The 15,753-nt window shown below is 47.2% G+C and overlaps 1 protein-coding gene and 1 long non-coding RNA gene across 3 annotated transcripts in view; one reads left to right on the plus strand and one right to left on the minus strand.

The window, feature by feature from the left end:
• The window catches only part of PTGIS (prostaglandin I2 synthase), a 45,390-nt gene extending 34,828 nt beyond the window's left edge, over positions 1-10,562 (minus strand). For both annotated transcript variants that reach the window (XM_063112213.1, XM_063112221.1), the window contains exons 1-2: positions 10,106-10,562; positions 462-585 (exon numbers count right to left, since the gene is read on the minus strand). In XM_063112213.1, coding sequence (XP_062968283.1) covers positions 462-585; positions 10,106-10,179 — 198 coding nt within the window. In that variant the 5' untranslated portion in view covers positions 10,180-10,562. The remainder of the gene's footprint in view (positions 1-461; positions 586-10,105) is intronic.
• The window catches only part of LOC134388883 (uncharacterized), a 38,736-nt gene continuing 33,089 nt past the window's right edge, over positions 10,107-15,753 (plus strand). The window contains exon 1 of the long non-coding RNA XR_010024667.1: positions 10,107-10,251. This is a non-coding gene — a long non-coding RNA (uncharacterized LOC134388883). The remainder of the gene's footprint in view (positions 10,252-15,753) is intronic.

Genomic DNA, 15,753 nt, shown 5'->3' on the forward strand with positions numbered 1-15,753 from the left:
AGTATACGGAAAGACGGATGGATGAGTGAATAGGTGAAGGTTTGATGGAAATGGAATATGTGAATGAACGCTTGGTGGATACTAGGATAGAAGGATGCTGGGGGTGGAGAAAATTGGGTAGAGAGGCAAAAGAGCAGATGTTAAATGTGTAGATGACGTTGGACAGATGGGAGTTGAACGGATGTACAAGTATTGGGTAGATACTGAATGACTGCATAGCTTGATGTTGGGAAGAGGCTGGAGGGATATTGAAGGGATGTTTGTTAGATAAGCATTGGGCATACAGTTGGATAGCCAGATGGATAGAAAGTCGGCTGGATCACTGGATGGATGTTGGATGGGTGGTTTAGTACATGGACAGATGTTTGGAGGAATCGGTGTACACCAGGTACGAGGCCTGGTGCTCAGCCCCTTCCAGCTGTTCATCCCCTTTCCTCCCAAGAGACACAAGAGGTACTTACAGTAAAGATGTCACCATGTTTCTCCTTCATCCTAGTGAGGAAACTGGCAGCATCTTTTCCAAAGTCCAAGGCATGGCCCAACCAGGGAATGCTGCCACGGTCCAGGGGAGGCTCGCCAGGTCTCCTGCGGAAGCCACAGCACTTATCACCATTGGATGAGGCAAGGAAGGGGAAAATGTAGGCCGTGAGGTGTGATTTTTAAATGGAGAGGTCAGGGTAGGCTTCACTGAGGAGACATTTGAGCCAAGACCTGAAGGCGATGATGGAGGGAGTCACAGGGATATCGGGAGAAGAGCCTTCCAGGCAGAGGGAACAGCATGTATGCAGGCCCTGAGGAGGCCAGCTTGGCTGTACTGAAGAGGGCAGGAAGAAGTAATGGAAGCTGAGGCCAGAGAGGTAGCCCATGCAGTCCTGCAGGCAGCTGTAGGGACGTTAGCTTTCCCTTTGAGGGAGGTGGGAGCCATGGGAGAGTTTTGAGCAGTGGAAGGACATGATTTGGCTTAGGTTTTTACAGGATTCTTTTGGCTGCTGTGTAGAGAATGGACTGTAAAGAATGAGGGCAGAAGCTGAGGGACCAGTTAATGTCTGGTACATAGTATGGGGTTCAACAGAGATGGTCTTCTCTCTGCAGGTGGGAGAACCTTTCAGCCCTCAATGGTACAAAGACACAGAGCTCTCTGTCTGAGCCAGCCTGGACCAGGGTGGTGTTCATTTCACACTCCCTGTCCTGCCACAGAGAAAGGATGAGACTGGAGGGCACAGTCAGGTGGCAGAAGATGGTGGAAGCGCTGGTCCGTCACTGCCCTGACTGCCCATCAGCAGTTCAAAATCTGAGGTGCCTTCCATGGTGAGCGGCCAGGTCACGGCCTGTAGGGATGTCCCAAGAGTACAGGCTAGCTCAGCCCAGGGGGCGAGAAATTTATGTGTGATATTCAAGGTCGGAGTCACCTGTGAAAGCAGAGGGACTCCTCTGAGAAGACAAGGGTACTTCAAAAAGTTCGTGGAAAAACAGAATTAAAAAATAATACTAATTTTTCCATGAACTTTTAAAAAGTACTCTCATATCATAATGGTATTTATAGCTCACTGTGGTAGGCAGAATTCTAAGCTGACCCACAACGACCCACGCCCTTGTATAATCAATCCCCTCCACTGAATGGGGGACAGACAGTGCAGGTAACTTTAAGAAAAATCTATTCTCCTTAGTGAGCCTGACCTAACAGGTGGGGACAGGGCTCTTCCTGACCAAAGAGGTTCAAAGCACAAGAGGTATTCAATATTAGGGAACATCTCTGCTGCTGGCTTTGACTTCAGCGACCTACCCAAATGCACAGCCTGAGATTTTCCCCTAAGACGTCTTTGCGGGTTGGAGGAGGCTTCCTTTCCCTGCCCTTTATCCTGGCTGCTGCCAGAGCAAGGTGTTATTTCTGGCAGCTTTCCTTTATCCCCAGAAAATTCCCAAGGAGGCGCAGACAAAGGCAGGAAGCTGGGAGCCCTGGCGCCTGACCCCCGATGTGGCTGGCCAGCTTCTCAATCCAACTCGGGCCCAGGCCACATTCCAGGGTGACTCAGGCAGCCAGCAGGGGTGAAGGAGGCTCTATTTTAGGGCCTGCGGTCTCTAGCCTCATCCACTGACACTCTCAGTTTTGAGGCACTGCCAGGCAATGCCTGGAGGCGATGATGCAGGGCTGGACCCTCCCATCCTGGCCCCCGCCCACATGGCCAACTGACTGCCTTCTGCCCATCCTGGTTCAGAGACCAAGACACCTTTTCTGATTCTCCTCAGGAGCTTTAATTCCCATCATGTGGGTTCCTCTAAAAACTGCCCCTTTCTCACTCACAGAACGTACCGCCAACCCTGCCATCTGCCCTGGGTCTCTATCCAACATGACCCTTTATGAACTGGGGGAGTCAAGGATAGGATGTCCCCCTATCTGTGCCCCTTGACATAATGCATCTTCACTAGATGGGAGTTCCATGAGAGCAGGGACTTGATCACTCCAGAACTTAGAACAGTGCCTGGCACATAGTAGGTGCTTAATAAACATGTGTCAGATGAATGAATCATGTACACAGTCAGTGCTCAATGAGTAGCACATGCCTCCCAGAGTTGCTGAGAGAGTTAAGGGAGCCAGTGCAGGTTAAGGGCCTGACACACAGTCCACGCTCTGGATTGCCCAGGCAGAGGCTGGCATCACGGAGCTGAACAATGTTGGTGGATGGCCAACCTCTCTGTCCAGTAGCTTCAACTCAATGCAGGGCCACAGGTTCTGGGAGGATTTGATGGGGAATAGAAGGGCACGGATTTCTGCCCAGCTGAGCTGGTGCAACCAGAGCTTCTGTTTAATCTGCTTAACCTGTCCTTCCCCCAGGGCTCATCCACAGGCTACTAGGGGTTTCTGTCTGCTGTTTTGGGGGTGGGGGTTTAAAAGATGATCGGTAAGGGGATCTTAACCCTTGACTTGGTGTTATCAGCACCACACTCTCCTGAGTGAGCCACGGGCCGGCCCTTCAGTCTGCTGTTAATGGAGGGTCTCCCTTCTGCTCCTCCATGCTTCCCCCATTGCTCCCACTGTGTAGAAAAAGCATGTGGCCTTCTTGCTCTAGTTTTCATTTTCCCGTTTTTGAAACAGACACAAATTCAGAGAGTTATTTCTCAACATAAGAAAAAAACCAGCAGATGAAGTACAGTGATAAAGAGAATAGCTTTGTGTTGGAGTGCAATAGGAAGTGGTGGGGACTGTGGCAGGTTCAGAGAGGGCTCTACCAATGAGTCCCAGGAAAGCGTTACTAGATCTTCCAATTTTTCACGAGAAGCTGGAAATCTGGATTTTTATATATGGAATCCCCCAATTTTCTCCCCTTCTACTGTGAAGTACAAACCAGACCCATCCAGGGCTGAATTTAGCCATGGACCACTGTTTGGTGACCTCTGGTTAGCACATGTTAGAATGAGACAGATTTATTTTTGCCTAGAAATTCTGTATCCTGCAGGGGCCAAGGCCAGCCCTTGAGTCACAGGAACCCTCCCCTGATGCCACTGTGGCCTCTGGTCCCCCAGAGAAGGGGCTTCCCACCCAGAAGACTTCTCTCCATGCTCGCTATAGCAGCCCCACAAACCCAGAGAGGGAGAGAGATGTATGAGCCTGGTGAAGTGGCTGGGGACCGAGAGATCACCTCTGTAAGTCACCTCAGAGTATAGATGGGGAAAGTGAGGCTCAGAGAGCAAGAAGAATGTTTCTGATACCCATGTGGCAAATCATTAGCCTCAATGGGCCCAAAAGTCAGACTCCCAAATCACAGCTCACTGCAAAACACTCAATTACTGAACTGAGCTAAAAAAATTTTTGCTGGAATTGCAGAAATTTAATTTGGACTAGGAATAGATGATATTAAGAATTATTTTTCAGAGCTGGCCAGTTAGTTCAGCTGGTTAGAGCATGAAGTTGATAACGCCAAAGTCCAGAGTTTGATCCCTGTACCAGCCAGTGACCAAACAAACAAACAAACAAAAAATTATTTTTCATATTCTCAGCTAGGATAATGGAATAGTGGTTGCCATTGTTTTTTGATATGCATTCTGAAATATTCAAGGGTGAAATATCATGACATCTATAATTTTTCAAACAATGACTGTCAAACAATGTTAATGACTGTCAAACAATGTTAATGACTGTCAAACAATGTTAATGACTGTCAAATCAAGGTATGAACATGGGGTTCTCATACTATTGCTTTTTCTATGTGGTTGAAATTTTTTATAATTAAGAAGTTTTAACTTAAGAAAAGTAATTCTGGAGGTAAAGACAGAGTTACTGACCAACTGAAGTAGTGTTTTTTACTGGGACAAGCATGGGTTTTGGAGCTGGCTAGATGTGGAATATGATTTCTGTGCAGCCTTGGGAAAGTCACAGTTTTTAAGCCCCAGTTGTATAATGGGAGTGATAAAAATTATCTCAAAGCTTGGTGAGGAGAAAGGAATGAGACAAGGGAGGTGGAGAGTCTTGCTTGTTTTGATCCGAAATTTGGATCACTGTCTACACAGCACCAGTGTCATCCACCTTCTTCCACTTGATTGTCTGTCCTTCCTTAAGAATTTCTGCTTGTAACTGCATCTCCTATTATCTTAAGGCCATGTGATTCTAAGAGTTTTGAGTGTTCACTAGAATATAATGTGTGGGAAGAGTGAGAATTCATTTTTCCTGAGAACTAAAAATTCTTGCAGCCCAGAGTTTTAATCCCGACAGATCTTCAGCAAGTCACTTGGCCTCTCTGAGCCTCAGTTTCCTCCTCTGCAAAATGGGTGTAACCAGAGTGCCCCCTAGCCAAGGTGGGAGGAGAAAATGAAATTGGGGACCTAAATTGGGATCCCTGTTGGGTCTCCCCAGGGTCCACACAACTGTCTCCCAGCTGCCACTGACCCCCATCCCCACTCTTTGCCCCAATACCCACTTGTTGACCTTCTCAAGGTACACACAGGTATAAAAATCAAAGACTTATTCCCAAAGATAAATTCGTTTTCTAGACTCATGGTCAGCATGTATTAGCCAAAATAATGTTAAACTGGTATTCCTTCTAACTCAGCAATTCCATTCTTACTTAATATCATCATTATCCCTGTTTTAAAGATGGGGAAACTGAGGCAGAGAGCAGCTACTCAACTTTTCCATATTTCCACAGGCTAGGAATTTTCATATGCCAAGAACGGCAGGCACCCAGGTACCCTGCCTCCCAGAGTCCGTGTACTGGGTACATGGCTGTCCCCATGTATCCCAGAGAAAAGTGCAGACCAGAAGCTCCTCACAGGAAGACCATAGTACATTATCTGAAATAATGAAAACACCAGAAACATCCTAAAAGTCCTTCCTTAGGGTTATGAATAAACAGGAAAAAAGAAACCTGCAACTTATTCATATTATGGAATCCTATACAGAAGATCAAAAGAATGGATTAGCTCCAAGTAGCAACATGAAAGGATGTCAAAACTAAAATCTGGAGTGAAAAAAATACAAATGAACAGTCTGAAAACATCTCTATACAGAGTATTAAATAAGCCTGACAACTTAGGAAAAACAATTCATCTCTTCATAGGGAACTTATTCATTGTCTCTTTCTTTCCTTTTTTCTGGCAAATGATTGAATACATACTTTTAAATTTCACCTGGAGGTTGAAGAAAATGTAGCGAGCTTATTGTTTGAAAATTCAACTAGCATATTGTTTAAAACTTAAAAGTTCCTCTCTTGCTCAGGGCATTCTTGCCATGTGATACCCTGCATTGCTGTGGAGAGTCTCCACCATCAGGAAGGCCGTCACCAGATGTATTCCCTGGACATTGGACTTCCCAGCCTCCAAAAACGGAGCATCAGTCTGGAGAAAGGCAGCCAAGGCAGTGTCCAGAAGAGTTACGAGTTAGCTCCTGATGAGCACTGGCAGGACACTCATCAGGATCAACTACAGATGACAATGCCCACCTTCAAAATCAGAATGATCTGCTCTCCTCGCCCCCAGCATTCTTCTTCCTAAAGCTATTAGTGACACACATGGGATGTAGAAGAAAGTAATTCAGTTAAAATGAGGTCATTAGGCTAGTCCCTAATCCAATATGACTAGTGTACTTATAAAAAGAGGACATTTGGACACAGACACACCCAGAGGGGAGACCATGTGAAGACACAGGGAGAGAATGGCCATTGATAAACTAAGGAGAGGCCTCAGAAAAAAAACAACCCTGCCAACACCTTGATCTCACGCTTTTAGCCTCCAAAACTGTGAAAGAGTAAATTCCTGTTGTTAAAGCCATCTGGTCTGCAGTCCTTTGTTACGGCAGCCCTAAGAAAGTAATACAGCTCGCATAGTTCAAGGACCATCTGCTGAACAGTCAACCATGCTCCCCCCATCCCTGAGGATAGAATGTGGAGTTTGCTCCTGTACTAAAGCAATGAGTTTCCCAAACAAGTAAATATCTCTCTGGAGAAGGTTCAAAACATGTCGCTTAAAGCTGGAACAACAACAAAAAGCATATACCAAAATGCGTGCCACAAAATGAATTCCACAGAAGATAAGCAAAGTCCTCTCGGCTCAGAAGTTAAATACTTTAGTCTTCTGCCCCCAGAACAGGTATGTTTCGAAAGTGATGATAAAGGGTGAACCCAGTGTTACCTGTCTACTCTCTGCTGATGCAGCCTACAAAAGAGGTGTCTGCTTGAGCATGTCTGGGTCAATTACACAGTTCCCAGTTAGTTCTCTCATTTAAGAAGGCCCATTGCAGAAACCAGCTTTACAATTGCAATGGCAACACAGCCCTAATACTTCATTTAAAAATATAACCGGAAAAGTGCAGAATCACCAAATAATTGAGGAAACACAACATGAAAAAGAAAAGCCAAGATGAACAAACAAAGCAGATGACCTAAGAGAAACGAAATACTGAAGAATCAGCTCTCTTAAAATTACCTTTAAAAGTGGATATCTTAATTAAAAATTATCATTAATATCTTCAGTGGCCACAACGATGAATTCAGGGATGGACATGTGATTGAAACCCAGCCAGAAAATCCACCTTGAAAATTTTGCTTGAGACTTTCCTTTCTCTTTTCTTTTTGAAACAGCTTTAATGAAGTACAGTCAATACACAAAAATCTGCGCATATTTTATGTATACAATTTGATGAGCTTAGACATAGGTATACACACCCATGAAACCACCACCACTTTCAAACACGGCCTAAGAACACATAAGCCTTAAAAAGCTGGGGATCATATTTGCCAGGATTTAAAAACTAAAATAAGACAACTTTTCTGAGAGTGAGGTCAAACAGAAGAAAGTAGGAAAGAAGAAAGTAGGAAAGAAGAAAGAAGCAGTGGGGAGAGAGTGTGAGAAAATTCTGATGATGTTGTTTGACCTGCTGGATTTAACAGTTCAGAGCAAGAGTTTCTGCTGGACTTTTCAAGGACAAAGTTCAATGCATTTATTTGGGGGCGGGGGTGAGGCTTGAATTAATTTTGATCAAGTTTCTACTATTTGTAAGAAAAGTAGACCCATCTGTTCAAATGTCTCTTTACAAGAGAGGCTGTTTCCAGCTACCCTTGATCCAGCTACCTCTCTTACTTCTATTCCTCTCTACGCCCATTAACCTGTAATATTTTCTTTGCAGAATTTACCTCCACCAGACATTGACTGTTATGGCTGTGCCTGCCCATTAGAATGTTAGCGCCACAAAGGAGGTGATCACACCTGGTTAGTCTCTTCTGTGTCCTCAGGACCTTGAGCACTGCTTTGTCCATGCAAGAAGTGTGATGAGTATTTGTTGAATGAACAATGTATTTGATCCACACGAGTCTTAAGGTGCAGCAATCACAGTAAATGTCTTACAAAGCAGAAAACTGAGGTTTTAAAGAAATGTCATAATTTGTCCAAGCTTACACATTAGTATATTGTATGTTGAGGATTAGAATCCAGATCTTTGGATGCCAAGTACAACCTACTTTCAATATTCTATACCTATGCAAAATCAACAAAATAGATTTCTGAGTTGGGGACAGAATTATGAATTTAAAATATAAACACGATTTTCTGGAACGAAAATATTTCTTATGTTCAGAAAGCGTCACACAATTTTGCTTTAGGTTTAATTACATGTTAGGTGAAGATAAAAATTTCTTAATGAGTGATGACCCAGCTCAGCCCTTTCTAGAACCTTGTTGGTCCACAACCTGCAGTGGTGCCCTCCCATCTACAGTCCTGGCCAATGATTCCCCAATCAGAGAGATTAAATTAAACTGCTTTTATTAATGATGGGTGAGTGTGGGATAAGGTTATGTGGCTTTTAAATTAGTATTACTTGCAGATGAGGTATGAAATGAAAAATGGGAGGAGACAGAATATAAACTGGTATTATGAGGTAATGCTTGACTGATCACATTACTTTTGAGCCAGTGGTTTATGCCCCATTGTTAGAAGACCCCAGAAGCTGGTGTTTGTCTCTCTCAACTGAATATTTTAAACAAATAACAAATGAAATTTATGCATTGAAAACAGAATTATTTTCTTTTTCTAAACTATCAGAATTTTAGATTTTACTTTAAATTACTTTCTACCACTTCAAATATTAACTACCATGATTGTTTTTGTTGTCAGTATCACAGAAATTGAGTGAATATTTTAATTTTACCACCTACATTTTGCCTCTTTATTTTTATAAAATATGACATTTATTAAGCACATAATACATAGCATGTAACTTTAAAAAAATAAAAAGTTTGAAAACAAACAAACAAACAAAGTTCCCAGTGTTTCCAGAATTTTTCAGACATTCTAATTTACAAACACATACACACACACACATTCTCTCTCTCTCTCTCTCTCTCTCTCTCTCTCTCTCTCTCTCTCTCTCTCTCTCTCGCTGCCCTGTATTATTCACAGGCTCATGTCTATGTATTTAAAAGAAATTTTTAAAATATCTGGGGAGACTGAAGAGGTATGACAAGGTGGTTTCTGGATCCTGGAAGAGAAGGAGGACATTAATAGGAAAACTGGCGAAATCTCAGTGAAGTTTGAAGTTTAGTTAACAGTAATGGACAAGTAGTGTTGGTTTTTTAGTTGTGACAAAGGTACCGTGATAATGTAATGAAAATATAAGATGTTAACAATAGGGGAAACCAGCTGAGGGAAATTCAGGAACTCTGTACTATCTTTGCAACTTTTCTGTAGATCTCAAACTAGTCTAAAATAAAAAGTGTATTTTTAAAAAATCTGGAAGGTTCCACCCAAACCGAGCAACAGGAGAGGCCTGGAGAAGGGGAGAGGACTAGAATCCTGGGAGGGAGGGTTAAGGGTCTTCAATCTTATCTATAATGGGATAAATATTTAAGTCAACTGTATCCAGCCATTCCTTGTGCCATTCAAGTTAATTTTTAAAATATTTTATGAAAAGAAGACCTACCGCTCTCTCCCAGATTTGAAGTATATGAGTTTTACTTTTTCTCCTAAATCACAGATTCTCAACGGAGCAGGAAAAGCGTGGGGGGAGGAGGCTGAGACATCTGGAGCTGGTCCTACCCTGTCCAGGCTGTAGAACCTCAGGGGAGGGGCGACCCCTTTATGGGCCTCAGTTTCTCCCCTGGCAGATGGAAATACTGAACCTACCGATCCCCTTCATCCAGGATGGGGAATCCCGTGGAAGATGGTTCCAGGGCGTAATAAGGACATTCCCCAGGGTCTCTACCTATCCCAGCCTCAACTCTCCCACCTGTGTAACGGGGGTGCAGAGCAAGGCTACCCCACAGGGCTGCCCAGAGCAAGGCAGGGTTTGACACCGAGTAGGTGGGTGCTGGATCCAGGCAGAAGCTGAAGAGCGGGAGCGGGCTTCTTCCACCGGGGATTACGCGAAGGCTGTCCACGCATCCGCTCGCCGCCCGCAGACCCTCGATCTTCCCCCGAGATCCCTCCCAGGTCCCAGTCTTCGTGCCCAGGGCCAGACGCAGACTTCTCGCGGCGGGTGCTCAGCCCCGTGGGGCCGGTCGCGTTCCCCACACCCTCCCGCGATGCCCCCTCCCACCCTGAGCCTTCCAGGTCGCCCTCCCTCCGAGCCCGGGGCACTGGGACGCCCCGCTCCGAGGACAGGGGACAGGGGCGGGGCACTCACCGTGTGCGTCGGCGGGTGAGCAGCAGCAGCAGCAGCAGCGCGGCCAGGAGGCCGAGGAGCACGGCCCAGGACATGGCACGGCCGGCGCTGCGGGCGGCGGCGGCGGCGACGCTCGGCGGGGCTCGGCGGCCGCGGACCCACCCCAGGTAAAGCGCCCGCCCCCGCCCGCCGGCGCCCCGCCCACCCGGGGCCGCTCGGGGTGGGTCCCCCCAGGACCCGGGCGCAGTAGGAGATCCCGTCCCCGCAGCTCCGGCCGGGAAAGGCCCCCGCCCCTGGGCCGGGGTGGAAAGCGTGCGATGGAGGGAAGGGGAGCTGGAGGGGGAGGGAGGGGGATGTGGCGGGACCGGAGGGACTACGTGGGGGGAGGGAAGAGGGATCTGCGGAGATGGGAAGGAAATATGGGGAAGGGGAGAGGAGGGAATATGGGGAGACGGAGGGGGCCGATGGGGGGATAGGGAAAGAGGTACTGGATGGGAAGGGGCGATGTGGGGGAAGGGAATGTGGTGGGAGGGGCCGGGCACGTGGGAGGGGGCGAACGTAGGGGGAATAGGAGGGGCTTTTCCGTGTAAACCGACTCCGTCACCCCAGCCCCTCCTCGTCCCATCCCTCACCCCCGGATGCGTTAGAGACCTTGTGTTTTCTATTCTGTGTCTGGGCTGCGTGGTCGGGCTGGATGACATCGCACAGTCTGTCATCTTCAACAACGACAGCGCGGGGGTTACGGGAGCGACTCAGCATTCCGCTGTGAGACCCCCGTCCTCAAACTGTCCTCGAACTGCTGTAAGGGACGGACAGTGAGTGTGGAGCGCCTGCCCTGTACCTGGGGCTTTAGGGTGTGGTGGCCATTGTCACCATTACCTGGTGCTTAGGGTGCCAGCCCCCTGTGCCGGTGGTTCTGCAGGGGACCACCCCTGGGTGCTGGGAGAACCTGGGCTCCCAGCTAGAAAGCCTTAGACAGAAGGGTCAGAGTAGTACTCACGTCAGGGGGTTGTCGTGAGGAACCGGGAGAACATGTCAATAAAAGGGAATTGCAAATTGAGCACTTGGCACATGTAAGTTTTATGAAGCAATGGGCTGAACGTGGAGCTGGGACCCGGGAGGTCTGTATCTACCTGCGCACTTCTGGGTGAGCTCAGGCAGCTCACAATGTTGTGATATCCCCAGTATTGGCAAGAGCTTAGGCATCCTCCCAGTGGTATTCTGGAGGAGCTGTTACTCCTCCCTGGCCTCCTGGCTTTCACCCTCATCTCCCTGCAGTAGTCAGAAAGATCCTGCTAGAAGCCAAGTCAGATCCTGTCACTGACTCCATGGCTCTGCCTCACTCAGAGCACAGCCAAAGTCCTTACAAGGTCCCATAAGAACCAGCATGATCTGCCCTACCCACGTTTATGTCCCTGACCTCATGCCCTCCACTCTCTCCCTCACCCATGCTGCTCCAGCCACACTGATTTGTCTTTCCCCAAATGCGCCAACCTCACTCCCACCTCAGGAACTTTGCACTTGCTAATCCCTCTGCCTGGAACATTCTTCCATGGGAGATTTGCACAGCTCGTGCTTTCCATCACATCCCTCATTCCTCTGTCTGCTCAACTGTCACCTCCTCAGAGAAGCCCTCCCTGACCAGCTGGTCTAAGGCAGTCACCCTGTCACTCCTGTGACCTTAAACTGTTTTGTTTTGGGTTTTGGCAGTACTTCACATGCTCTGCTATCATATTAGAGATTCACTTCTTAGCCTGTTTTATGTCGGCTGTCAAGACAGCCGGATGACCCTTGTGTGGCTTCAGTGGATCCAGAACAGCAAGAGGCAAAAGGAGTTTCCTGAACTTCTTGTTTATTTATCCATCTTATCCACCAGTGAAGCCAACAATCCCAAAAAGGCCGCAGAACGGGCCCGGAGGGTTTTCTCCAAATTTGGGGAGCTCTGTGGGGCTGTCTTCTGGCAGTGGGGTTCATGGCCAGACTCGGCCAATACTCAACTGTGTGACCGAGGCAGTCTGAACCCCCTCTCCAAGCTGGGGTTCCTCATCGGCAGAGTGGAGAAAAGAGAATCTCATGGGGTTGAGGTGAGGAAAAAATGACCTAATCCAGGTGACACACCTGTCTGAGTGCCTGACACACAGTGAGCACTTGTCAAAGTTAACTACTATTACTGCATATTCCAGTTCAGCTTCTCACCATATCTGTGACCAGGGCTTGGTCTCAGTTCCCTCATCTGGAAAATGGGAAGGGCAGCCCCTTCCTCACAGGGCTGTTGCGAGGACTGAATCAAAAGATGAGAGAATGAAATCACCCAGCACAGGGCCTGGCACACAGTAGGTGCTCAATAAATGTTAGGTCTTCTGCCCTCCACCTGTGGCTTCACTTCAGCCTGAATCTCTCCTAAATACCCCACCTCAACCCAGGGGTGAAATCCTCCCAGGAAAGGAGATGCAGCCGCCGGTGCCTGTGGCTTCTCCCCTGCTGACAGAACCTGAGTTGTTCAGGAAGCCAGCAGGTGTTTAGGAAAGTGGCCCCGTCCCCTTTCCAGAGCCTGAACGGCCACTGGTCTGAGCCAGTCAGGGAGGGCCCGCCTTGCTAGTGACTTGTCCAGAGGTGGGCACCCTCTAGACGTCTGCTGCGGCTTCTAGAAAAGTTTTGTCCTCCCTATTTGCCTCCTCTTCTATTTTGGGGGCCATCGTGGGAGGTGTGGGAGGCAGGTGGCACTATGGGGGAAGGCCAGGAGATTGCAGAGCTCCCAACCAGAGCTGCAGAACAACTGTCCCTGGGACGGCCTATCTGGACTTCTTGTTGAATGAGATAATCACATGTCTGTGTTAAAACATCATGAGTCAGATTTTCTCTTATTTGCAGCCAAAAACATTCCTAACGGAGATGACCTGACAGTTTTGGCTGGGGGGAGGACAACGAGATAATACCACACCCAAAGCACCATCTGTGGTGAGAATTCAGAAGTGTCATCTCAACCTATTATTTTTACTGATACCGCAGTGCAGGCTTTACATGTTTATCAGGCAAATGGGACATCTGACTGTCTGGATAAGGCATCTTGCAGGGACAGGCAGATTCTGAAAAGTAGGAGAAATTCCCAACTCCTCTGACCCAGGAGGATGGAAAGGACTCTGCTGAGGGTGGGGCTGGTGTGGCCTCAAGAGTGAAGATAAGGGGAGACTGCTTCAAGAATGACCCTCTTGTCCAAGGAGAAAGAGCTGTAACACACAAGGACTTGTGAGCTAGGTTCAAATCCCAGTGCTGCCACTTGCTTTCTGCACAACCCTAAGCAAGTTCCTCTCTCTCCTCTCTGAGCCTCGACTACCTTATTTTTGCAGAGGGCACATTGCCGGTAGTGGCGATGGTAGGGAGTCACTCGCGGTAGGTGAGTTTCCAACCTGAGCATCTAAGCCTTCATCTGGGAAGTGAAGCCCGTATGTCAGGTGGACTCAGGAAAATTCCTTCTCCCAGTGAAAAGCATCTGGACATTCCCCTGGAGGAGTCAGCATGTCCAGATGTCCACTGTCCAGTAGAAACAAAACATCTGGGTAACTCTCCATTCTTCCCAAGCTCTGCTCACTTATCTGGCTGCTGTAGGGTCATGAGGACAATGTCAAGACCCAACCCCGTCAGAACATGGGGGACTTTGCCTTGGAAAGGGCAGGCCTTTCCACCCCATATCCCTGCTTTCTCTCTTCCAGGGATCAAATTGGGTTCATGTCTGTGTCCTAAAGGCTACAAATTGTGTCAGGAAAAGAAAATATGTGTGTTGCTTTCTTCAATGATGAAAAGCAATCCCATCAGAGAGGGGCAGTTTTAAATATTTTTGTGATTATAGCTCTAACTTTAGTTGGTAACTCAGGCCATTTGAAACACTTTTTCACAGTAATTCATTTAACCCCTATGAAGACCCTAAAAAATGGATACTATTATTATTTCCAATTGGCAGATGGTGAAACCAAGGCCCAGAGAGGGTCAGTAACTTACCCAAGGTCACACAACACAGGCTGAATATCCCTTATCTAAAATGCTTGGGACCAGAAGTGTTTCAGATTTTGGATTTTTTGGATTTTGGAATATTTGCATTTCCTTACCGGTATCCCAAATCTAAAACTCAAAATGTACAAAATTCGAAAGTTTTTGAGGACCAACATGACTTTATAAGGAAATGTTTATTGGAGCATTTCGGATTTTGGATTTTCAGATTTAGGATGCTGTGATATTATGGTATGTATATTTTGGTTTCATCCACGGTTCCTGTCTTGTTCTAACTTTCCCACACCTTTCTGTCTTGGAGCTGACCATAAAGAAATTCTCTGACTTACCTTATCTGATTGTAGGTCATAAGATCCAGAAGGGATCCTGTCCCACTCCCAGAGGGACTGAATGCACTACAGAGAGGCCAAGAAGAATCTGAACAGACAGGCCTTGCTGGGTTTCCCCACCAAGTTTTTAGTGTTAGATCATACCCTTTTTGTCCAATCACATTTCTATATTGTTGTCCATGCTTCAATCATGCCTATGTAATGAAGCTTCCATAAAAACCCAAGAGCACATGGTTTAGGGAGCTTACACATAGCTGAACACATGGAGGTTCCTGGAGGGGGGCACACCCAGGGAGGGCATAGAAGCTTCATGCTCCTTCCCCCATACCTTGCCCTGTGCATCTCTTTATCTATATCCTTTGTAATATCCTTTATAATAAGCCAGTAATCAGAAGCATGCTTTTCCCTGAGTTCTGTGAGCAGCTATGGCAGACTAATAGAACCCAAGGAGAGGGCTTGGGAACCCTGATTTATAGCTGGTTGGTGAGAAGTTCCAGAGGCCTGGACTTGTGACTGGCATCTGAAGTGGGGGCAGTCTTGGGGACTGAGCCCTCACCCTGTGCAATCTCCAGGGAGATAGTGTCGGAATTGAATTGGAGGACACCCCCACTGGTGTCCACTGAAGAATTGCTGGCTTGCTTGCCAGTGGGGAGAAATCCCCACATATTTGGTCACAGAAGTCAGTCTTCTGTGTTGATGATTGTGCTGTGAGAGCAGAGAAGAGACTGTGTGTTTTTCCCATTCATGCAGATGCTCAACCCTTATTTCCTTTAGTAGGCTGGAGCACAGAAATTTGACGTCCTCTTAGCACAGGCTAATTAACCCTCTTGTGCTGTGAACACTCCCAGTGCCTTCCCTCCTTTTCTCATACTGTTTACCTGCCTGGAAGCTCTCTCTTTCTCTTCCTTTTGGTTCATGCAAATACAATATGGGAAGGTGTGTCAGTACAGGTCCTCTGAGACAGCCAAGATAGGATGAGGCATACAAGAGATTTACTGGGGGAAATAGCAGGGAGAAAAATGAGGAGGAAGCCAGAGGAGGCTGAGAGAAAGGGATGGAAAGAGGAGAGGAAGGGAGGGAGGGAGGGAGAAAGGATTGTGGACTGCAGAGCAGTTCTAGGGTCAGCAAGGCTGACAGGAAGACCTGAGCCTCTGGAGAAGCTCTGTGTCTCCCAGGAACAGGCTGCCTTGGTTTTTTCACTTCCCTTGGTGATTAGGGAAGCCTATGTACAGCTGTGAAAATGAATCCATGGTCCATCTGTCAATTAGGCTCCCTCACAGGAGGTCTGAGAGGTGCATTTTCATGTCCCTGCAGTTAGGAAGTACAGCTGCCATA

This window comes from Cynocephalus volans, chromosome 1, assembly GCF_027409185.1.
Source record: "Cynocephalus volans isolate mCynVol1 chromosome 1, mCynVol1.pri, whole genome shotgun sequence".
NCBI lineage: Eukaryota > Metazoa > Chordata > Mammalia > Dermoptera > Cynocephalidae > Cynocephalus > Cynocephalus volans.